General features: G+C 34.6%; 1 protein-coding gene across 1 annotated transcript; it reads right to left on the reverse strand.

The window, feature by feature from the left end:
• Positions 1-22,443: 22,443 nt before the first annotated feature.
• On the reverse strand, positions 22,444-24,473 carry LOC131054962 (cytochrome b561 and DOMON domain-containing protein At2g04850). Its single transcript, XM_057989569.2, has 2 exons — positions 23,637-24,473; positions 22,444-23,294 (listed from the first exon to the last, which is right to left on the reverse strand). Exons 1-2 carry the CDS (start codon positions 24,271-24,273, stop codon positions 22,735-22,737), a joined length of 1,197 nt encoding a protein of 398 aa, XP_057845552.2. The 5' UTR covers positions 24,274-24,473; the 3' UTR covers positions 22,444-22,734.
• Positions 24,474-24,983: the final 510 nt, after the last annotated feature.

The following is a 24,983-nucleotide window of genomic DNA, read 5'->3' on the forward strand; positions in this document are numbered from 1 at the left end:
CCTCCTCCTTTAGCCGATAAACCCATTTGTCAGGCAAGACTCTTTTTTCTGAAGGTAAAGGGACTAAGTCCCAAGTCTTATTTTTATCAAGGAGTCCATCTCCTCTTTCATGCCTAGCTCCCACTGTTGTTTGACATCTACCTGCATTGCTTCTTCATATTCTTCTGGTTCACCAAAATCCATTAATAAAATAGAATACAAAGAAGGAGAAAATATTTTAGGGGGTCTACTTTTCCTCATAGAATGTCTAACACTTGCAGGAGTTTGTGGGACAATATGTTGTTGCTGAGCATCAGGTACCTGTGGCATTTCATTTTCAGGAATCTCATCCAACACCACATATTCTTGTTTGTCCTATTCATGCTTCTTTTCTTGCATCTGTTCTTTATACATGACCTTCTCATTGAATATAACATCTCTACTTCTAATTATTTTCTTATTTTCAAAATCCTATAACCGATAGCCATATTCATCTATCCCATATCCAATGAAGGTACATTTCTGAGATTTAGCATCAAGCTTGGTTCTATTTTCTTTATCAACATGGACAAAAGCTTCGCAACCAAAATTTTTTAGAAAAGAATAATTTACCTTTTTACCTGTCCCTGCCTCCTCTGGAATACCACCATCCAAAGGGGTTGAAGGTCCTCTATTTATCAAATAGACAGTAGTATGTACAGCATCTACCCAAAAATGTAAGGGCAGTCCAGCATGCAATCTCATGCTCCTCGCGCGTTCCATGATAGTCCTATTCATTCTCTCTGACACACCATTTTCCTGTGGAGTTCCTGGAACTATCTTCTGCTTTCGAATCCCATTTAAGGAGCAATAATCTTCAAATGCTTTTCTGCAATACTCACCTCCATTATCCGATCTGAGACACTTCAACTTTTTTCCTATCTCATTCTCAACCAAAGCTTTCCATTTCTTAAAAGTTTCAAAAACATCTGATTTTTGTTTTAGGAAATATACCCATGTTTTTTTGGTTGAGTCATCAATAAAAATAACATAATAACAAGAGCCACCAAGAGATGATACCTGAGCCGGTCCCCCTACATCTGAATGTACAAGCTCTAACTTCTCACTCTTCTTCTCTTTCCCAACCTTGAGAAATCTGACTCCTTTTTGTTTACCATAAACACAGTTTTCACATAACTCTAAATCAATCTTCTTTAGTCCTGGCAATAGATTTTTGGAGTGAAGGGTTTTCATCCCTTTCTCACTCATGTACCCAAGCCTATGGTGCCACATTATCGAATCTGTTCTTGCAACATTTATTATTGTTGTCCCTGCAGTAACTTTATCTGTAGCAGCTAGGGTAGAGTAAGTGTTACCTGTACACAGATATAATGTGCCTACTTTCGCACCTTTAGATATTACTAATGATCCTTTACCAACCTTCCACATACTGTCTGAAAGGGTAACTATGCAACCTTCACTACCTAGTTGTCCTGCAGAAATTAATTTTCTTCTTAAATTAGGAACATGTCTTACCTCTTGCAGAAACCAATCATTTCCATTCTGCAACTTGATATTTATCTTTCCTTTTCCAACAATTTGATAGGGCTCATCATCACCCAAATATACCTGTCCAAAATCACCTTGAACATAATCTAGAAAATATTTTCTATGGGGTGTAGCATGAAATGAAGCCCCAAAATCTATTACCCAGGAATCATTAACATTATCCAAGCATAAGATTAAAGCATCTTGTAAAGTATTACTTGCAATATTAGCTTCCTTACTGTCATTTTCATTTTTGTCTCTTTCTTTGTTTTTCCGAGACCAACAGTCTTTCTTTAGATGACCAGGCTTTCCGCAGTACCAACAATCTTTCTTTCCTCTAGATTGAGAGCGTCCTTTCTTTGACTTTCCTCGTGACTTCTCATTCCCAGGGCCTTTTCCTCTTTCCTTTGATCTTCCTCTGTTCTCCACATTCAAAACACTACCCGATGATGTTGGAGTCTCACCTGTGCTTTTCCTTCGCATTTCCTCGCTTAGGATAACACCAACAATATCATCAAATACCAAAGTATTTTTACCAGAGACAAAGTTACTTACAACCATAACCAAGCTATTCTAGCTTTCTGGCAAAGAACATAAAATCAAGAGAGCCCTATCCTCTTCTGCAAAAGTAATTTTTACCGAAGACAATTGACTGGTAATTGTATTAAATTCATTTAAGTACTCCGCTACAGATCCTCCCTCACTCATTTTCAAATTAAACAGACGCTTCATAAGAAATACCTTATTCGAAGCCGAGGGTTTCTCATACAACTTAGCCAATGTCGCCATCAAATCTACAGTCATTTTTGCTTCTATTATATTGAATGCTACAGACGGTGCAAGGCACAATCGAATGGATCTCAGTGCCTTTCTATCTAAAATGTCCCACTCTTCATCTAACATTGTGGTCGGTTTCTTTGCCTTTCCTTCCAATGGCCGCTACAAATCCTTTTGATACAGGGAATCCTCCATCAATATTTTCCATAACTGATAATTCTGACCGTTAAACTTTTCGACCTTGAATCTGGAATCCTCCATTGCTCCCACTCAAATCTAAAAGTCCTGCCAATTTATAGAAAACCTCGCTCTGATACCAATTGTTAGGGTTTCAAGCAGATTCGAAGCAAATATGAACTAACAATTATATGCAGATTTAAATACAAAAGATAAAGGAGTAAAATAGGACACAGATAACACAAAGATTTAACGTGCTTCACCTAGAATGGATTACATCCACCATACACAACCGTCCAATCTTTCTTATTATCCAGCAAAAATAGTACATCAACCTTACAATGCCTTAAGCATCCCAACCGCTTATAACATGTGTTTTTAGGGAAAAACAAAGTCGGCCTTTTTAGGGTTTTTATTACAATGTCGATTTTCATCAAAAAAAAATACCCAAAAAAAAATTTCTCGAGGGCTCCCGCCCCCAAACCCCCGCTTTTCTCGGGGGCTGCTGCCCCTGAACCCTTGCCCGAGGCCCAACCCAACCTCGGACCCCGGCGAGGATACATGCTGAGTGTATAGTACTTTGCTGATCAGTCGCCACATTTCAACACTATGATCTGGTAACAACACTCAATGCCAATACAAATCCACTTAAGCTCCTCTTCTCCTTCTACACTTACACTCTGCAGGTATCACTTCTCTCCTTTTGGTCTGGCAAGAAACACGTATCCTTTCTCTTGGATACTCACACACAACTTTTGCCAACAACCCTAGAAAGAGTCACAACATCGACCTTATAGAAAACAGTTAGGTCGGAAGCATAAACCCTAAACCTAATAGGTTAAGGAATTCAAACGGTTCAATCCTGACCGTTGAGCATACTGCATTAATCTCCATCATTCATTTTCTGTTGTTTCCATGGCGGCTGATAACCCATCACACGTTATCGTCGTTTTACAGTCTTCTCATATTCTCGAGGTAGATAGGCAAGATCTTCTTCATGCATGATCCTTCATGCACGCAAGGCTTACGTGGCAACACGTTCTTGTTCTTTGTTATCATGCTACCTCATCGCACAAAGTCACCAATTGAGCCACACAGGCTTGAAGCACTTCAACCGGAAACCCTAAAGTTGAGACTACCAACCGGTAGTCATACAACACTTCCATATGTCGGTTCCCATAACCATATGCCGGTTCATCTTGAACAACCACACCGCTTCACTTTGGCACAAATGTCGGTTCACACCTTTGCAACATATTGACATCAATGACAACATACAATGTCATTATGTCCTCATACCGATCTCATAATGCCAACAGTGTCTCATACAACCCTACCAAATATCAATATCGGGAGATGAATCAAATTAGCGCATTCAACATAGTCAAAAATTTTACAATGCAATGAAATTTATTAAATTTATCTAAATCAAATCAACTTTTCAAAATTTTTGATTCATCTCCCGAGGGGGCATTATCAACATCATTTATCAAATCTGGGGCATCGGTTATCAAATCTGGGGCACGACATGAAAATCTCAAATGACATAAAAATTGATCATAACTAAATCATGACAACACATCATTTTCTTTGAATCAACATGTGCACACACGTCACTTCAAAGAGGGGCAAAATGTAGACGTATAAAAATGACTGTATTCCTAAATGAATAGTTAATGTTCATTTTATTCTCTTTCCTCTATTTAGTTAAATTTAATTTAACTAAATCACCCACATTCTTCTATTTAATTAAATAAATTATTCAATTTATTTAGTTAAATTCACTTTAATCCCTTTACATCATTTAATTGAATAAATCATTTTATTTAATTAAAATCCCTTCTTCTTACTTTTTAATTAAATTTACATTTAGTTAATAGTTTATCCCAAATTGAATAAATCTAATTTATTTAATTTCCTAACTTGCAACCAAATTGAAATAAAGAAATTTATTTTAATTAATTCTATTTTCCCCCACCCACTTGCATTTTCCTACATCTCCCACTTGCATCCTAACCCTATTCCTAATTTCTTCTAGAATCCATCTAATCCTAATCAATTAACCCAAACCCATTCATTATCCCCTTTCCCTAAATTTGAGGAGGTCACTTCTCAAATTTGAAGTACAGTCTTCTAAAAGCATTAAAGCCTTTATCCATTCAACAAGCTAACTTGTTGAATACCCCCAAATTTGGAAGGACTCTTACAAATTTGTCCCCAAAGTCTTCAAGCCATTAATGGTTAACTAACCCTTAGTGGCATGGTTAGAGACTTTTTGCCTAACTTAACCTCCATCTAACCCAGGGGTCTCATCAAGCATTCATTGCTTTGACCATGGTTATCCCTTTAACCTTTGCACAAGAGTTTATCCCTTGGGTAAAAGCTTTATCCATTGGATAACCCTAACCTAACCTTAACCCTTACCTTCTAAGGTAACCATGAGGTCTTCTCAAGCATTTAATGCTTCTTTCCTCTCCTCTCAAGCAGTCTTATGTTGACAATTGTCACCATTTCATTGGTGAAAATTGTAAACATGGATTGATAACTTTCAATCCTGACCCTTGATTGACTCCTTCAATCTTGACCATGCATTACCCTATTTTCACTATAAATAGAGCTCTCATTCCTCCATTTTAAGGATGCATGCAAGCTTTTAGTATCTCATTTATACTCAAATTTATCAATACATCTAGCTTCTCTTTGCAATAGGAATTAATCTAATAAGCATTTTAGACTATTTCCTTTATCATTAGCTTAAACCATTAACTAGTATATCATGTTAGGATAGTATTGCTACTAATCTTGTCATCTTATAACCTAGTTTACTTCATTTGTAAAATCATGCATAGATAGGATGCATTTCATGCTAAAGAAAATTTAAAACATCCCTCGTTCTTGCATTCGTCATCCCTAAGCCACTTTGCTCAATGATCTGAGGGCAAAGGCATTGGCTTGAGGGACCTTGTGAGATAGAGAACCAAGGAACCAACCTTGGGAAGTTGAGTCATTCTTCATGACTCCATAACTTGCACCAAGAAGTCATGTGGGTGTGTGAACAAGCCTCTTTGAGACCGCATTTTCTCTTTTTAAGTTTCATTGACACGTTTTTCCCACACACAAAGTGCACCATGTGTTCTTCTCTTGACTTGCTAAAAAATAGAATTTCATGTAAATACATAATGAAAGACTTTCCAAGAAATGACTTTATCTCTCCATTCAATAATTACATGAATGTGTCTAGGTGCTTCAATTAGACCAAAGGGCCTAACCAACCACTCTTATAATTTGTGCTTTATTTTTAAAGAGATCTCCCCTTTTCTTGTTATATGGATCCTAATTAGACTTAGAGGTTATATTTTGCCCACTTTTATCAGTGCAGTTTCCCCCAAATTATTCAAAGGGGGTTTGGGGGCAGCGCCCTTGGCGCACTCTCTATCGTGGTACAGGGCGAGGTCGAGAGGGAAATGCCTCGTGAAGCTCAAATGACTTATTATTTTATAAAGGCATCAAGAGTTATTTTTCTATTGGCTGATGATGGGGAGAGACCTCTCACAAGTGAGTTACACCTTATCAATAGGTATGTAAAGGATATTTTTGGTGGGTTTCCAACACTCTTTGTTAATCCATCTAACAAGTCAACCAATCAAACTCCTTGGAGTGCTCCCTATCAAGTTATTTTCTGCAGTTGCTCTCAAGCATGGCTAGGATTCACTGGAGTAAATCCAACCATTAGATCATCCAACCTCCAACATATACTTGTAGGGGTTTTAGGGGGTGTCTTATAGGTGTTTCAACTCCATTCCAGTGGTTCTTGAATTGACTCCTCACCATTTTCTCATTGTTCCCTCTTCTTCCTATTTTCTAGGCCTAGTAACCCTAAAGCCCCAATTAGCCCTACCTTGCCGGTTTTTGGGCAATTACTCAGAAAACATTCAAATAACCTCCCAACACCTTTGGTGATCCGAGTACCCTTTTGGACAAAATTTTGGATCCACTATGGTAGGCAGTCTGGTCTATCCGTACTGGTACGGATTCCAAAAATGGCACTTTTGAGGGTTTAGGAGTTAGCAGTCTTCACTGAAAGGTTTAATGGCTTATACACCCTATCACACCTCCACCTCTTTACTGAGACTCTTCCTTGCATCACACTTCCACGCCAAACACTTAGCACATTCACAACTGCTCATCCCTACAAGAAAATACAAATTTGACAGTCATATTCCTAACCAGGCTATGGTAGAGCTCGCCTAGGAAATGATAGCGGGTTGTTTCCCAATAACTTCCAGGCCATTCCAAAAGGTATATACACTATAAAAGGTTTCCATTACTTAAATCCCAATGGTCATTGAGTAAAACTCAAGGGATTTCAAGTTGGATTGTAATACCCTAAAAATGGTCATCTAAACCATGAGCCCCTAATCTCGACAACATCACCAAGGTCCAAACCAAAGGCAATTAAATCAATCTTGAGCACACAATTAATTCTTTAATCAGCAAATGTCACATGGCAAAATCAATCACTCAATATTAATTAGATATTTATTTAATTAATTAAATCATTCCCAAGTAAATCATTTTAAACAATTATCTTATTTATTTTATTAAATATCCTAGCATATTTAATTAAATAAATCAATTTGCCATTAAATCATCAAAAAGAGGAATTAATTTAATTAAATAAATCAATTTGCCATCAAATCTTCAAAAAAGGAAACAAATCAAGAAAGAGGAATTGGAAATTATGAGCACAAATCTTCAAAAATGGAAATAAATCAAAAAAAGAATTAATTGACAAAAAAGAAATTAAAATTTTGAGAAAATAAATCAATTGGAGATAATCTTGAAAAAAACAAATTAAAAATTGATAGATAATCTCAAAGAAAGCAATTAAAACAATTAAATATTAAAATTGAATGAAATAGAGAATAAATCAGTTTTTTCCTGATTTTAATCTTAAATTTAGTTCAATTTCCTTTAAAACTGAGAAAAGCATCCAATCACATCAATTCACCTGGATTGTGCTTCCTCTTGGAAAATCTTGACCGATCATCATCAGTTGATCTTACCCGTTGGTTTCTTTCTGAATTTTCTACAAATTCAGGTTCATCTGTCATTCAAAAGGAGGCTGGAGAATATATTGTTATTATACTGTTTTTGCTCTAGACTCATTGATATATTGCATATTAATTGTTTCATATTGATTAAAACATTTAGTTTAATATTGCAATAATATTGTTAGATTAATATTGCATCCATCTAGCATCCATCATGTTCATATAGATAAAATCCTTCGTCTTGATGTTGTCTAGTCACTGGTATTGCTTATAATCTGAGAGAAATCTTATACTCGCATCTTTTAGAAGGCAATGGGTCGATTTGTTATGGTTTATTATTCATTGATTATATCTGATTAACCATGCATGTAATGACTTGATTGAAGTGTTGTGCTTACAGATACAGGTTCACTTTTCACACACACATTTCTGGTGCCCACCGTGGGGCTCGAACCCACAACTACAAGATTTCTAATATTTCTTGAACAAATTTAATGCTTGGTTTTTATAACTAATAAACATGTGTTAAATTTGCAAATAAAAATCTTTCTTTTTTATTGTTCTTCTATGACAGTCAAAAATGGTCTCAGTTTGGAGAGAATAACTTTTTATTGAACCGTTAGATCTAAACCAATTTTTTAATTGTTGTTGCAAACCAATATTTCTACAGGTTCACCAAACGGATTTTCTTAAATATTTTGGGTTTGAAAGTTATGATTGACATAGTGCAGGACTATTATTTTACTTATTCTTTTGTGACAGTCAAAAATGGTCTCGGTTTGGAGAGAATAACTTTGTATTGAACCATTGGATCTAAACCAATTTTTGATATGTTATGTAACAAAAGGTTTTCTACAGGTTCACTGAAGGGATTTTTCTAAAGATTTTGGGTTTGAAAGTTATGATTAACAGAGTGTAGGACTGTCATTTTACTTATTCTTTTGTGACAGTCAAAAATGGTCTCGGTTCGGAGGGCGTAAATTTTTATTGAACCATTGGATCTAATCCAAATGTTAATATGTTTTGTAAATCAAAGTTTTCCACATTTTCACTTAAGCAATTTTCCAAATTATTTCGGGTTCAAAAGTTATAAATGACAAAGTGCAGTACTATCAAAACTATCACAATTAGGATAGTCATAAAAAATGGAAATTCTTCTTAGATTAGTTTAATTTATAGTTTGCATGCTAGAATTTTCTTTTGATATTTATTTTTTATGTTATTTTGGAAACTAATTTTGGGATTTTAATGTTTTCAGGATGCTTGTCAAAGAATCTATCAATCAAACATACGTCTGCCAAAGAATCAAGAAGAAAATGACTACTGGCATATTGGTTTTGTAGGTTGCCTAGGGAGAATCGACTAAACATTGTGTATTCATTTAGTATTTTCTTAGGCACTTAAATTGCTATCTAGTTAAAGAACAAATCTGTCTTTCATGTTTTCATAAAAATCTAAGAGGTAGGAGAGTATGCTCTTGTCTTTTATAGACAATCAGAAATCTAGACCCTCAAAGCTTTTTTCTAATTTTTAAGATTTGTGTACCTTTAGCGGGCCTGCCAAAGTGGGAAAAAGTAATCACCCTGTGAGAACGACCCAAGTGAGTACAGCTGGACCTGAGCATTCCAACTCACTATAATAAATAGGCCTCTGGTGATTAAAGTCTCAGAGGATGGGATTATTTGAGTTTTCTCTTTGAGATCTCTCATATCGAGCATTTTGTAGGGCCTCGCGGTCTCAATCATGTTTACGTGACTACATCTTGTTTCGGTACCTTGTTGGGCTATAGGCCTCAATCATGCTTGCGTGACTTCAAGGGGTAATTTCAAACAGAATTCTTGACTAAGAACTATAAGATAGAAGCTACCTGATTCACCTCCGAAAGGTTGATAATCTTTGTGCAAGAGAGATAGTAACTCTCCCAAGACACTTGCCATATCGTGCCCCCATTAGCATTTGGAGTCGGCTAATACGACGTTGAGAATCCATTGCATGAGACTCAACGACGATATTCTGATTAGCTATTGGGTGTGTACCTAAGTCAACAAGCATAGGTTTTCTTCTCTAAGCCAACTTCCATAGGGTTAGTGTGTTGTGATTGAATTATTATATATCTTGCGTGTTTTCTATGTTTTCATCCCTAAAACTAAAACTGGAATACCAAAACTAGAGAAAACAACAAACAAAATCAGTGATAAACTCTGTCTGTGTCCAAACTGGTCTCTGTCAGTCATTGAAACATCAATCCTTATAAAAAACTAGTAGTCGTTAGTCATTGAAACTTTGTCTGTCAGAATCTTGTCTCTGTCCAATCCTCTATCATATGAATTCCTGATCTTGTTAGTCAAAACAGTCAAAGTTTCCCAGATCAGTCTACAGCAAGCCTAAAACTGGTTATCATCCTCCTAAGCATAAACAACCTTGATAGTGTACCTCTGCAATTGTGTTGCATGATTTTGTCGATCATCTCTAAGCTAGTTCAAACAAACATCTTATCAAACCTAAGTTAACTTAGATAACGTCTTACACAGGATAGATTATTCTTGAAACCAGACCAGATCTTTAGTTACTTCTCTCAATCAATACGTTAAATGAACTACTAGCTATAATTTGATCTTGACTTCTGCAACACATCTCGCTCTCGGTCCTGTCGGTTAAAAATGCCTATTCAAACCAAAAGCTCTTCTAATTTTTTTGACAAAAGTAAGAATCTCCTGGATACCTTAGCTCCAATTCCCATGGCTACCTATGCTCAAATGCTTCAAGATATAAAGGAAGAAATATATGACATGGAAATCCAACAAAATAAATCAATGACTCCATTTGAAAAACAAATACATGATATCAAGTGTGAGAAACTTCAAGAAGTGCTAAAACGATTATGTGATTTGACAAGCAAATACCAACAAATGATTGACAATCAAAAGCCAAATCTCAAACAAGCTCATGAGACACCTTCACCAAGACAAAAAGACATCTATTCCCTAGATAGACAGTTTACACCTTTGGGGAAATCTATCGAGTCAGCTTTGGAAGAGCTTATTAAGAACAATCTTATCATATTGCCTAAAAAGACCACATGGGGATGTGCAGTCTTGAGTAGTTATTGTGTATATCATAGGCATAACAAACATAAGACTTCAATGTGTATGGAATTAAAACATAAGATTCAAGATCTCCTTGATGATGGTGTCATTGAAATTAAAGATCCTAATGACTCACCTAAAGAAAAAGAAGGAACTACTTCTAAGCATAATCAAAATCATGAACCTATGTCTAGCAAGGCTCCATATGTGGCCCTCATCCCTTCCATGATGCCTTCATCTCCTACAACTTCTCAGAAACAATCCATACCATCTCCTTCAAACAATGAAACTTCTCATGTTTACCTTCAAGGGCTATCTCCTATGGAAATCCAAGTTAATGATACAAGTTCCTCTAAAGATTTAAAAATCCCAGATCCTATGCCATCATACACTTCAATTCCAAACGTACCGAATCCAGAGAGTCCCACTCAAAATGCTTCCCCATCATGCCAAAATATGGAGATCTTCCAAGAATCCCCTACACCTATGCAAACTACTATCCCTTCCTTAGAAGTGACTTCGTGTCAAGAGGATAATCTGAAAAATGAAGAAACAAGTCCTATCATAAATCAAGATCAAGACACCAAAACTCCCCAATCCCATCTAATGATTGAAAAAGATCCTATTTCCCTATAATCCCATGATGATTCCCTTATACCTTTCCATTTCTTCCAAGATGATCCCCTTCCATCTCAAGAGCAAAGAATCCTTCCTAAGCAAGATCATGATGCCTCCTCAACCTTTTCAAATAGTCCTATTCAAAATGAAGAGTCAAACATCCTTCCTACTCTATCCAATGGTCCTCTTCCATGTCAAGATCAAAGTATCCCTTCATCTCCTTGTCATAATCCTCCATGTTCACTTCATGATCCCATCATACCTTGCAAGCCACATCCACCTCAAAATGGACTTGCCTCTAGCATCAAAAGTAAGAAGAAACCCTTTGTTAAAAAGATCTTTCAAAGCATGTATTATCAAAGAAAAGGGTTAGACATTCATGGACAAAGTATATTAGAACCTCCTGCTATAAAAGAAAATCTTGATTATAATGGCTACATTTCTCACTCTCAAGATGTTGGTATCCCTCATAAATCCTACATTTCTCCAATTAAATCCAAATATACACTTTCCCCATCATCACTTTCATCCATTCTAGGTCCCTATATCCCTCCATCCCTTTATGAAGGATCAACAAAGGCACACGTCTTCGAGTACCTTCCATCCATCTAAAAGACCTCCATATCATTCCTATCTATCCACACATCTCCCTCCAAGCAATTTGGATGCCAAGCACAAAAGTCAAAAGTCAAGTAATCCACATGTATTCAAAGATCAACGTGTCCCATCTAATCGACATGTCAAAACAAAGCAAAATATGATCCAAAAAGAAAAAGAAAAATACAAAATGCCACAAAGGCCCACAAAGAAAGAAGAAAAGTCAAAAGTTATAAGGGTTCCTAAGGCACTTGTACAAGCAATGCACTCTAAGGAACTACAAAAGCATAAAAAATCAAAAAACATATGGATCCCTAAGCGGATTCTTGAAGCACAACAATCTAAAGAAAAATCAAAATTGGCATCCAAAATTGTTGTTCCTCCATCCAAACCTTCCGAGTCTATTCCTCCATTACCTCCTTCATCCATTTTAGGTTCTTATGCCACAAAATTTGTAACATTTCCTCCATCCAAATCTCAAAATTTGAGTTTCACTTCTCCTCCATATGTCCACCATCCCTCAAGGCGTGTGCCAATGTTGATCTTTCCAGCATTTCCATCTATCGATACACAATTCTTCCAACATCCCATCCATTATCCAACACCTCTTTTTCACCCTTCCATCCCTCTTATCCAATCCTTTGCATAAGTCCTTGCCCTAGTTTCATTTCATTATCCTACCAACATCTTTGAGCATACCTTCATAGCCATGGTCTATTGCAACTCATTCTAAAGGTACCATTCAAAGCAGCGAGACATTGGGGTCCTTCTTCCATCTCCTCTCATGCCTCCATTATCTTCCAAAAGAAAAAAAATGATGAAAAAAAGTGAAAAAAAAAAAAGAAGTAAAGAGAAATAAATTCGTCCTTGTGTGAAAACCACTTCTTGTGGCACCTTGGGCAAGTACCATGATGAAAACCTAGTAAACAGGCATCATGCGTAATCCATTATCCTTTTGCACTTTACACTGGGGGCAAGTTCCATCTATTATCCATCTTCCTCCATTATCCTTCATCCTCCATTATCCCTCATTCGCTCTATCTACATTCATATCCATTTTCCACCTTTGATCTTGACAAGGTTAAGGATCTTTACAGGTTTTGTATGTCCTATATATTGCACTTGATCCAAACCCTTTAGCTCCTATCCATTGCTCGCTTACATCCTTCATTACCACCTTTGATCTTGATTATCCTATCTGCCTCCTATCCAGATCTATTCCTTGATCTTGATCAACACTATGGACAAAATGCAAAAACATGCTTTCCACAAACCTCCTGACATGGCCACTTCTTTGGACCATATGGATTAGTTACGCTATATCATTTCTTTACATTTCTAAAATCCTTGCTTTACATCGCTAAAATCCTTGGTTTATATTGCTATATCTAGAACATGTGCTTGGATTAATGTTGTGAGATAGTTCTTGAAAGCGTCCACCATCATTCACTTATCCATTCATGTACTCAAAATCCCTTTTGCCTTGCTAGACATTAGGGGAAAACATTAAAAAATCAAAAAAATCATAAAATTTCCTGAAAAAAAAATCCTAAAAATCATAAAATGTCCTGAAGAAATCCTAAAAATCATAAAATGTCTTGAAGAAATCCTAAAAAATCAGAAAAAGTTCTGAAAAAATCGGAAAAAGTCTTGAAAAAATCCTAAAAATTAGAAAAAGTCCTGAAGAAATTCAAAAAAAAAAAAAAAGAAAAAAAAAAGGAAAAAAAGAGAGAAAATGTCCTGGTTTGGTCAATAGGCACCTTGGTAAAAAAATATATATATGAATTTCTGCCAAGCAAGTGAAAACGTGGCAAACAGGCGCCTCTTGTACTCAAGCGCTCCATCTATCAACGCAACGTTAGAATTCCTGCTTTCATGCATCTTTGCTTTCACTTGTACATATTTCAGTCACTTTGGTGACATCCTAGTTCATTGGAACCCTCATCGCTTGAAACTGATCAATGTACTAGTCTTAGGTAATCGACAAGAGCACATTACATGTCCTAAGCAGTGTCAACCAAGTCAATCTTACGTTAGTGAAACCTGGTCATCCACTCCGAGTCAGTTACTTGTCTCCTGACTACTGAAGAGTTTTATCATTGAGTTAACAAACAAAACAACAAAACTGAAAACAATCACTAAATAGTTTGAGCTATGCATGAAAATTTTCTTTGTGTGTTGTTTTTTATATTGGTTTTCGATTATTATCCCTCTGAGTAACTCGAGGAAGTCTATCTTGACTAAGAGGAGCAAGGATCGGGGGCATAATATTTTCTTGTTTTCTGCTTGTAGGAATGATCCCAATGATTTGGAAACATCTAAATTAGCTGGGTGTCTGTGATAAGAGCCTTCACATCCAGGTGGAATCGCCTCACATACCTCGACTCCGCTTATTTGAATGCTACAGGGAGGTTCCCATCATTTCTTTGTTTGTTTTGAGGGAATTTCTTCATTGTGCAATCCATGTCCATGCGTAATTTGTCCAAGGATATGAACGAGAAAAAAGGGTCATTGCAGACAAGATCCTTAATATTGCACATGAAAAGCAAGGAACTCTACTCTGCCTGCTATAATTGTAAAACGCTCAATGATGACAATTAAGCTGTTCAAAATCCAGTGACTAGGTTTAGGTTGCATTTTGCATCTCATTTTGCATTTCATTCCTGCATTTTGTGAATTTAGAGAGATTTTGGTATGGTAACAATGATTTCTTTATCTTCTGAATGAGAGTTGGAAACTTCATCATTTCTTTGCTAAGTGGTATCTTTTCATCATTTCTCCGATCGAGTACTTGTGTATTGAGATGTTAGATGCATACATAAGCATCTTATATAGATTCATACATTCATTATCATTCATTTGCATTCATCTTATTGCATAGAAAAATGAAAAAAATTGCATTACTCATTATTCATTACTCATTTGCATTTTCATTTATTTGCATATGAAAAGAAACAAAAATAAAAACCCATATTCCATTTGCATTCATTCATCTATACTGAAAAGAAATGCATACATATAGAATAAAGCATATAGAACAACATCTCATAATCCATTAACACAAGTACGATGAAATCAAATCAAGAGCTTGTAAATCGGCTGTCCTGAGTCCATTTTCAGGATCGAAATCGAATTCTGATGTCAACTCTCTCATCGAAATTTCACAAATTTTGGACCACTTAGTGCTTTTCATCAAAAGCTCATTCTCTCTTCTAATTGCGCTCAATTTCTCATGAATCAATGCTGAATCTCACTTTAATTTGTACAAATCAACTTTGGGTTCAATTTCTCAACTTCAAAACCAATTTTCAAAAATTCCTTTGAATCAATTTGTGCTCAAACAACTTATCATCGCTAAAAAATTGCCTATCATCATGTACCCTCCCTATCTTTCGATTTCGCTCCTGAGGGGGCATACTCGTGACCTTATGACCTCACATCTTCAAATATTGAGGAAAATTTTCAAATCTTCATCGAAAGTCGAGCAAAAATCTTTTTCAACTAAAGAAAAACAATCAAATAAGACCTCATCGCTAGGGGCATTTCAACTTCATCGCTTTATATCAAGTCGAGATCTCTTGATCATCTAAATCAAATCAATCTCTAGGGGCATATCAGTTTCATCGCTTCATATCAAGCTGATATTTGTCTTTTATCTGAATCAATCTCTTTACGTTAATCAGTTCCATCGCTTTTCATCAAGCTGATTTTTCATTTAAACTCAATCAAGGGTTTAAAGAGTATCTTCAATCATGCTAAATCTAAACAAGTGTTATGTTTTATTCATTTCTTGATCAAGTTGAACAGTTTATCTTCATCGTATCTTGATTAATCAAGTTCATGATCATTTTTTATCGTCACTCACTGTATCTAAGTTCAATCAAGTTCTAGATCAGTAAGATCCGCTTCTTGATCAATCAAGTTCAAGTTCGGTATCTTTTGTTTTCTATCATTCCCAAGTTCAATCAAGTTTCGGAACGATATCACATTAATCAGACTTTATTCAGCTTTGTCGCTTTGAATCAAACTAAACACCTCACTTTTTTATGTAGTTTGTGATCAATCAAGTTCAGAACTGACATCTCCTAGACATCAACTATTCTTTGAACCAACGCATTGGCCGCACATTAATTCAAAGAGGGGCAAATGTAATACCCTAAAAATGGTCATCTAAACCATGAGCCCCTAATCTCGACAACATCACCAAGGTCCAAACCAAATGCAATTAAATCAATCTTGAGCACACAATTAATTCTTTAATCATCAAATGTCACATGGCAAAATCAAACACTCAATATTAATTAAATATTTATTTAATTAATTAAATCATTCCGAGTAAATCATTTTAAACAATTGTCTTATTTATTTTATTAAATATCCTAGCATATTTAATTAAATAAATCAATTTGCCATCAAATCTTCAAAAAAGGAAACAAATCAAGAAAGAGGAATTGGAAATTATGAGCACAAATCTTCAAAAATGGAAATAAATCAAAAAAAGAATTAATTGACAAAAAAGAAATTAAAATTTTGAGAAAAGAAATCAATTGGAGATAATCTTGAAAAAAACAAATTAAAAATTGATAGATAATCTCAAAGAAAGCAATTAAAACAATTAAATATTAAAATTGAATGAAATAGAGAATAAATCAGTTTTTTCCTAATTTTAATCTTAAATTTAGTTCAATTTCCTTTAAAACTGAGAAAAGCATCCAATCACATCAATTCACCTGGATTGTGCTTCCTCTTGGAAAATCTTGACCGGTCATCATCAATTGATCTTAGCCGTTGGTTTCTTTCTGAATTTTCTATAAATTCAGGTTCATCTCTCATTCAAAAGGAGGCTGGAGAATATATTGTTATTATACTGCTTTTTCTTTAGACTCATTGATATATTGCATATTAATTGTTTCATATTGATTAAATCATTTAGTTTAATATTGCAATAATATTGTTAGATTAATATTGCATCCATCTAGCATTCATCATGTTCATATAGATAAAATCCTTCATCTTGATGTTGTCTAGTCACTGGTATTGCTTATAATCTGAGAGCAATCTTATACTCGCGTCTTTTAGAAGGCAATGGGTCGATTTTCTATTGTTTATTATTCATTGATTATATATGATTAACCATGCATGTAATGACTTGATTGAAGTGTTGTGCTTATAGATACAGGTTCACTTTTCACACACACAAGATCCATGACTGGGCTGTTGTACCCTTGCTCAGACCGAGAGCAATGCAATAAGAGACAAATTTTAAATACACTTCAAACCTACACTAAGAGAAAGTACAAACACTTCCTGAGTAGCACAATATCATCCACTAAACCTTCATTCAATAACATTAACGAGTTCAATTCATTTGGTATGGACTGCTGCTACAAAATGACAAAATATAAGGCAAAAATCTGGAAATTGTCTTCAAATTCTATTCAAACTTGCTCAAGGATTTTCCAACCCATGTACAATAATTCTATGAGCATTTTATATTCCATTTTGGTCATAACCAAATTTTCATCAGTTGCCTAACCATCGATTTTCTCAAAAATGCAAAGTTGTAAAAAGTTGTCAAGCAACAATGACAACTTTTGCTCAAATGTGCATTTTTGCCTTTTATGCATTTCTACTCATACTAAACCTCCTAGGATGACTCCCTAACATCAAAATGACATGACTAAATGCCTAATGAAGCTATACAATATTTTTTACATCATAATTCAAATTTATGCCATTTTAGGCTTACAAGGGCTCATAGGCCAAATTTGGGAAAACAAACAACCTTGGTGACAATCATCCTTCAAATGAATATCAAACACACATGTGGACCTCTAAGTAGTCCATTATTCAAACACTAATCCAAAATATGGATTATCACACCAAAATTTGAAAATGCATCAACAAACTGGTTAAAAGCTAGGTGCTCCTACACCAGTTGACATATTGTACTTCTATTTTTGTAACCGACATAAGTCTTGTTGAAATGGCTAAGGGTTAGGGTTGTATATAAGAGAATTTATATAGAATTTTGCAGTGGTATTGAGTTGCAATGGATTTCTCATTTTAATCGATCCAATTTATTGGATAATAATACTGGACTCTCTATGTGGTGGACGTAGCCCAACATTGGGTGAACCACGTTAAAATTGTCTCCTCTATGTTATTATTTCTGTGTTTTTCATTCCTCCGTTTAATCATTATTTACATATAATTGATAATTTCTTCATGCAATTCCTCATACCTTCACTGTCTTTCTTGATCTTGCTTTGATTCTATCCAATTTTGAGGTCCATATTGGAAAAAAATTGTACTCCACTTAAGAAATTCATTAATTTTTTCGTGCATATCAATGTAAATTGATTCTTAACATTGATTATGTTGATGTATTTACTATCAATGCACATAGTTCACTCTTGTCCTCTCTTTGACATTAGAATGATAGGTATTGTGTATGGGATCAAGATTTATTTGGTTGGCCCCTTGGAAAGCGGTTCTACAACTTGCATCTTCACCTCTTGATTCTCCTCTAGTGTTAGCCTATTTGTCACTTTGTTTAGAAAACTGGATTTGGGAATCAAATCCATCTTATGAATTATATTGCACATAGGTGGTAAACCATCTAAAATTGTAAGTTAAGTAGTAGAGCAACTTCCTACGCTAACCTTGAGAGGAGGGTAATGCAAAAAAAAATATAGATCTTTATAATAGTTATAGAAACTTAACATAATTAAACATCAATAACATGCATACCCTAACACAATGATTTACATGGCAAAAACCCTTTCGAGAGAAAAACCTCACACTCCAAAAAATGCCCAATGTATTATTCAGATTACAATATATACTTGTAGAGAAATCTTCTTATAGGAGTATCACCAACGAAGATCTAGAGGCAAATCAATTGCTAAACTCTTCAAATACATCACACTACATAGTCGTGATACAATGCCCTTATAATATAGGGTTGCCTTCTAGGGCAAACAAATCACACCAAATATCTATTGTTATATTTATGACCTAATGATAGACAATTAGGATTTACAATGATAAGTTATCTATAAAATGTGGCTTTATTAACAATCACTTCACTTGACATTTCCTCATTTGCACCTTTTGTGCTTACATTTGGCTTAGGCTTAAACATGAGCACAAAACATAGATACGAGCATTAGCTTCCTTTAGGAATCACTATTCTATCACCATCAACATTGTCAATAATATACTCTCCACCTCTACATCTTTATCTCTTAAAATATTTAGAGTATAATTCTTATCATCCTTCCACAAAGTATAAGTATTTTCTCTTTTATCACGCAAATGTTTCCTATCAAATGACCAAGGCCTACCCAACAATGCATGGTAAATGGTCATTGGCATGATATCAAATGGAAACTCATTTTTGTATGCATTTAGATCTAAAAGTTAACCATGCATTATTCATTCAACAATAATAGATGTCCCATCAACATCCAAGAAACATATGGATTTTGATGATCAAACTTCTTCATATGAAGTTTCTCTACCATCTCATTGGAAATAAGATTGTTAATACTACCACTAACGCCAACCATTATCTTACAATACTTACCTCTATATTTATTCATGATTTTGATTAAGTTATACCTTCATGCTAATATGTTTCTTGATTTTACTAGCTTAAATTTTACTCTTTTCTATCATGACAACTATGCCACATTGTGGTTCTCTTACATATTGTTGACTAATGCACTACTTTTTGGTTCAACTTATGCAACGTTATTGCTAATATTTATTTTTTATAATGTTAATTATTTCTATGTATGGGTTCTCAAGTGCTCTAGATGTCCTACCTCATTTTCGTCCTCCTCCTTGAAAGGGACCTTTTCTCTTTGTGCATGCTCTTGTTGATGTTATATGCTTGTTTCTCCCTCGTACACATTTTCTTACTTTAATTTTTTAATACACATCGAATCTCTTTTTCCTTGTGACGCTCGTTTATCTTCTAGGCAACCTTTCTTCTACCTTCAATGCACACTAACAAGATTCCTCCATAGAATTTAGATTGAACTCATCCTAAATGGAAAATCTAATCCTTTCATATATCTTAAGTTTTTCTCTATACCGCCTTCTATGTGACTTGTACAAATAGTCAATCTATTAAATTATTTGGTATATTATTTGATGTAATATCCTTTTGTCTCATGTTCCATAATTCTAAAAAAGACCCATCTAGTATCTTGTAGGAAAGAAACTTTGCATTTACCTTGGTAACCGTTCTATTCTAAGGTCTAATTTTATCCTTAACCATTTCTATGTCTATCTATTTGGATGAATTTCCACCTCAAAGATGCACACCTGTCAATTTATTACACACAAATTACACCTTTTTATGCTCTTATATGGAATCATACTTTAAGTACTTATTCCATTCCACAATCCAATCTATCAAGTCTTTTGGGCATAAACTTCCTAAGTAGTTTGGAATATCTATGCATGGTTTGCTACCTATCCTAGCTATGAATCTGGACAATTGACCCTTGATCAAATTTCCACATGCACTTTAGGTTCCTTATGATTAGTCAAATATGCATCTTCTTCTCTTTTCCAAGCATTCTCTATAGTTTCCAACCTTGTTTGGAGATCTCACATCAATTTTATTAAATCTACCATGTTCTTGGTGTTCAATTTATCTTGCCTCATCTAAGAGGACTCCCTTTATTTTCCATTTCATTTGTTCAAATAAACTTTACTATAGAGTTACACTCACCAAAATTTCTACATAACAACCTCCACATTGGAAGATTTTTTTCACTACTTTCTAACTACACTAGCAAGGAAAATAAAGTTTACTTTGTGGATTGAATTTGCTTGGATACCAAATGATATAGTCACGATTAAGAGTCCTAATGATGCCTTAAGACCACATAGTATTTATATTTTGGCAATATTATTTAATTAAATCAAATGATAGAAATCGGTGCAACATATTATCTCTTATTATAGTCTTCAAAATCGATAGATTACAAAGATTTCCAAATAAGATATTAACACCAAATGATTGCTCATACATATAAGATGCAATAAATCTAGTTCTCTTGAGATTTATAATGTATATTTTCGCTCTTGCTACCACCCACATTGAAATTAAATCCAATAAATGAAAACTTTACATGTAGTTAAGGAACTTGAATAGATCATCTTCTTTGGAAGCCAAATATTTGTTCATGAAGCCTCATCTTCCTTCAATTATTCATCTAAATCAACACATGGATGATTCTTCATCTTTTCCTTCATGTGACTGTGATGATTCCACCAAATATCAAAGGCCAAGGGAACATGCTATAACACAATTTTCTCCATTGTGCAAGTTTCAACTTATGTGCGAGACTTTCATCTATGCATGCTCTTCATCTACTCAAAAGTGTCAAATGTGCAAGATCCAATATTTTTGCAAGGGTTGAATCTACAGTTTTATGTATGCATGAGGTTTGTGCAAGTCGATTTTTCTTCTACTTTGTTTTAGGGTGACGAGGATAACTCATGCTCAAATGCACCACATCAATGATCATGTTCAATAAGATTAACACAATGTATAACCTCATCATGCTCATGTGGTTGATTAGGTTGGATAGTAGAATAAGTATATGAAGCCACATGATAACAAATATAATAGATAGTGCTATATAATAAGAAATACAATAGCCCATAGAGGAATTGATACAAAAATTTAATATTGTAATAGTGTAGCTACTTGATTTTGAAATATTAGCATCACCCTACAAACATTGATTAGGACTAAAAGTGAAATGTTCCAAGAAATCATATACAAGATCTATGAATGAAGTATAAAAATTCTAATGTAAATTGACCCATAATAAAACTCCATTAATTAATTTTCACTAAATGATTACATTAGAAACTAATTATCATCATCATTTTTGCATAACATATAAATATTTTTTTTGTTTAACATGTAAATTAGCTCTATGATATCCATTTCTATCACTAGTAAATGTATCAAACAATGGGTTTCTAATAATCTAAGACATTCGAAGGAACATAAAGCATATCAACATTAGTCATTGAAACAATAATATTAGGTTGATAATTTGATGTCATAATGAGTTTAAATTTGCAAGTGAGAGGATTAAGGTTACGCTAGTTGTTTGGATCCAAAATTAAGGTTGTTAGAGTGGTCTTAATATAACCAGATAACATACTAATTTGAAAATTGAAACTAATTTAAACAAAAAGAAAATATGTTTTTGAAGTGACAAATAGAATCCAAGATTTATGAATACATCAAATTAAACAAAATCACATACTAAGATTATTTACTAGAGACCTTCATACAAATTAATGTAAAGCAAAATGAAGATTTTAAATTATTCACATTTTACTTCAGTTAAAAATAATATTAAAAATTAAGAATGACATAATTAATTTTCCATAGTCCATGAATTAGAATGCAATTTTTTTGGTTAAAACTATATATACTTTATGAACGTTTGGAATCACACCCAGAGATTCATGGGGAAGAGGAATTATGAAAAAATACAATTCATTTTCTCATACTTCCTCTTTGTCGATCAAATAAACATCATTCTACAATTTTCCTCTTCATCAATCAAATAAACATACAAAACTTACCCAGAAAAAAAATTGCATTCTAAATAAAAGCATACCTCACCCAAAGTTGTGGCTCGAAGCTCCAATAATATAAAACATAAAATGTGTGCTTACAGGCTGAAGATCACACTCTTTAAGGTAATAAACTCTAAATTTACAAGGTTTTATTTGTGATGACTAGGGAAGTGCAAAATTAGTAGATTACAATAACGCATAAGGATTTTCATTTGTCCAGGTTCTCATGTTTGGATCGCTTAACCAAGTTAAAAAAACCCTTGGATTCAAAGCTTCCTGAATCCATGTGCAGGCTACATACTGATTTTGGCATCCTCCTCTTCTCTCTTGCTCTTAAAAAACATAATCCAACTGTTCACTTCTAGTACAACACAAAGCCCAATGAGAGATGAAATGGCCAAGCTGTAGAGCAGCTTAACAGTTGACAAGCCCATGAGATTAATCCCCTCAAATACATTCACAATACTTATGATCAGACAGGCATACCCAACAAAATGGTGGTATGATTTCCAATATTTTCTGAGCTTGTGGGCCTTCTTTGGACGGAAGAGCAGAGCAAATATTTGCAGAGTGCCCAATGTGAATATTACAATCCCAAGATTACGATGGAAATTATGTGAAACTCCTTGGGACATTTTGCCGAGCTTTAATCCAATGGCCCATCCTGCTACTCCAATGCCATATCCTGTCATTTGCAGTCCTACATGAATATAAAACCAAGCTGGATTTAGAGTTTCAAATTTCCCAAGATAGCGAGCAGTTATGACTCCAAGGAAGAGGAGAAATCCCCATGAAATACTGTTAAGAATCCCATGTATGATCCTCAGTCTTTGGCCTGTAGAAATAGGATTATCTGCACAGAGGAAAAAGAACAAAATAAGGGAAATTAATATAATGATAATAAAAAACTATCTTAATCTTGTATGCAAGCTTCTGGATTTGATTGTGTGTAAGATTTTTGATCCTCAATGTTTTCTATCACACTCTACATGATCTATCATCAGGATGTAAGAGATTTCAAATCACAATCCATGATCCATCATCAGAATGTATGAAAATTCAACATTATCAGAAGAGTCTAAGGAGATGAAAGATGAAATACTCTAATCTTAATCTTTATCTTCATACTCATAGAAAAGAATACCTAGCCAACTTTGAAATCTTAAAAAACTAATAGAAAGCATGTTATTGATACCTGGTGTGGCTCTCACAGACCCAGAGACCATTTCAATAGTCTTTGTGCACTTGAGATCTTCAACACTGGTCCCATGAATCCCTGGTGAATAGCCCTGTACAGACATTCCCCTATTCCAAACATGGTTCAGAGAAGTAGGGTTAGAACCCAATTTGAGGGTGGCAAAGATCCTTGCAGAAGAAGAGGATGAGCTCAAAAATACAGAGCTTTTAAGAACAACAAAATCTGTATTTGTCTGGTTTGGAACAAGGGCAGCCTGTTGGGTTTTGACAGCATTGTCCAAAAAATAAGGCAGTACAATGCTGGATCCAGAGGGGCCTCTGAAGGCTATTAAGGCTCTTGTACCCACCATTGTATTGGGAGCCACAGGATTGATTCCCCATCCTATCCATCCTGAGGGGGATATCATCTGACCACTGAAAACTATGTCCAAGGTCTTGTTGTGAGGAAAGAATGTCCAAGCAATGGAGGCTCCTTGAGCTTGAAAATCCACACATTTTTGGTAAGTTTTTTCTCCCATTCCATTTAAACTGAACTGGGTCTTGCACCCTGTACCATCTGTGGTACTTACAGACACAAGAAACCAGAAAAACAGCAAATTAAATGCTAAAATTATCTGATCAGAATTTGAATCCATGGGATTGGGAGAAATGGCTACTTAGTTTCTGATGAGATAATCATAGTGGGTTAGTGGGGTTTGTTTATACGGTTGGTTAGTGGGTGCAGGTGAGAAACATTCTTGGCTACAAAGCAAAGCAAAGTGGTGTCCTGGAGTTGTAAATTGGCAAAGATTCTTAACAGGGGGTGGAAGGAGGCAATGAGCTTTCTTCTTACTCACTCTTAAATTAGTAAAAGAGGTTTGTTGGAATACCAGAGTACAATATTAGAAATGTATTGTACTCTTTTGTCGCCATGAATTGCACAGGCCAACTTCTGATGTTGTGTCATATAATTGGCTTTTAAGAATGGGTATTTCAATGTTTGTAAAAGTAATAGTATTCATTATAGTGTTCATTAATCATAGCGTTCATTATAGTGTTCATCAATCATAGCGTTCATTATAGTGTTCATTAATCATAGTGTTCCATTGACATAGGTTGCAGAGCATTTCACTTCTAGAGTGTAATTTAGAAAAGAAGTGAAGTTAGAATGTTGAATATTTCAGTATATAATTAAGTATATAATTAAATTAGCTGTATTGATCATTTTTTGGATTTGAGTGTGTTTGTTTTTCAATCAATATTTTGGGTGACGTTTCATGATCTATTATAAGATGTAAATTACAAAAGAGAAAAGTAAAAAGTATAGCAGATCAGACTGATCGATCACTGGAAATTCCATACATTT

The sequence above is a fragment of the Cryptomeria japonica genome, chromosome 2, assembly GCF_030272615.1.
Source record: "Cryptomeria japonica chromosome 2, Sugi_1.0, whole genome shotgun sequence".
NCBI lineage: Eukaryota > Viridiplantae > Streptophyta > Pinopsida > Cupressales > Cupressaceae > Cryptomeria > Cryptomeria japonica.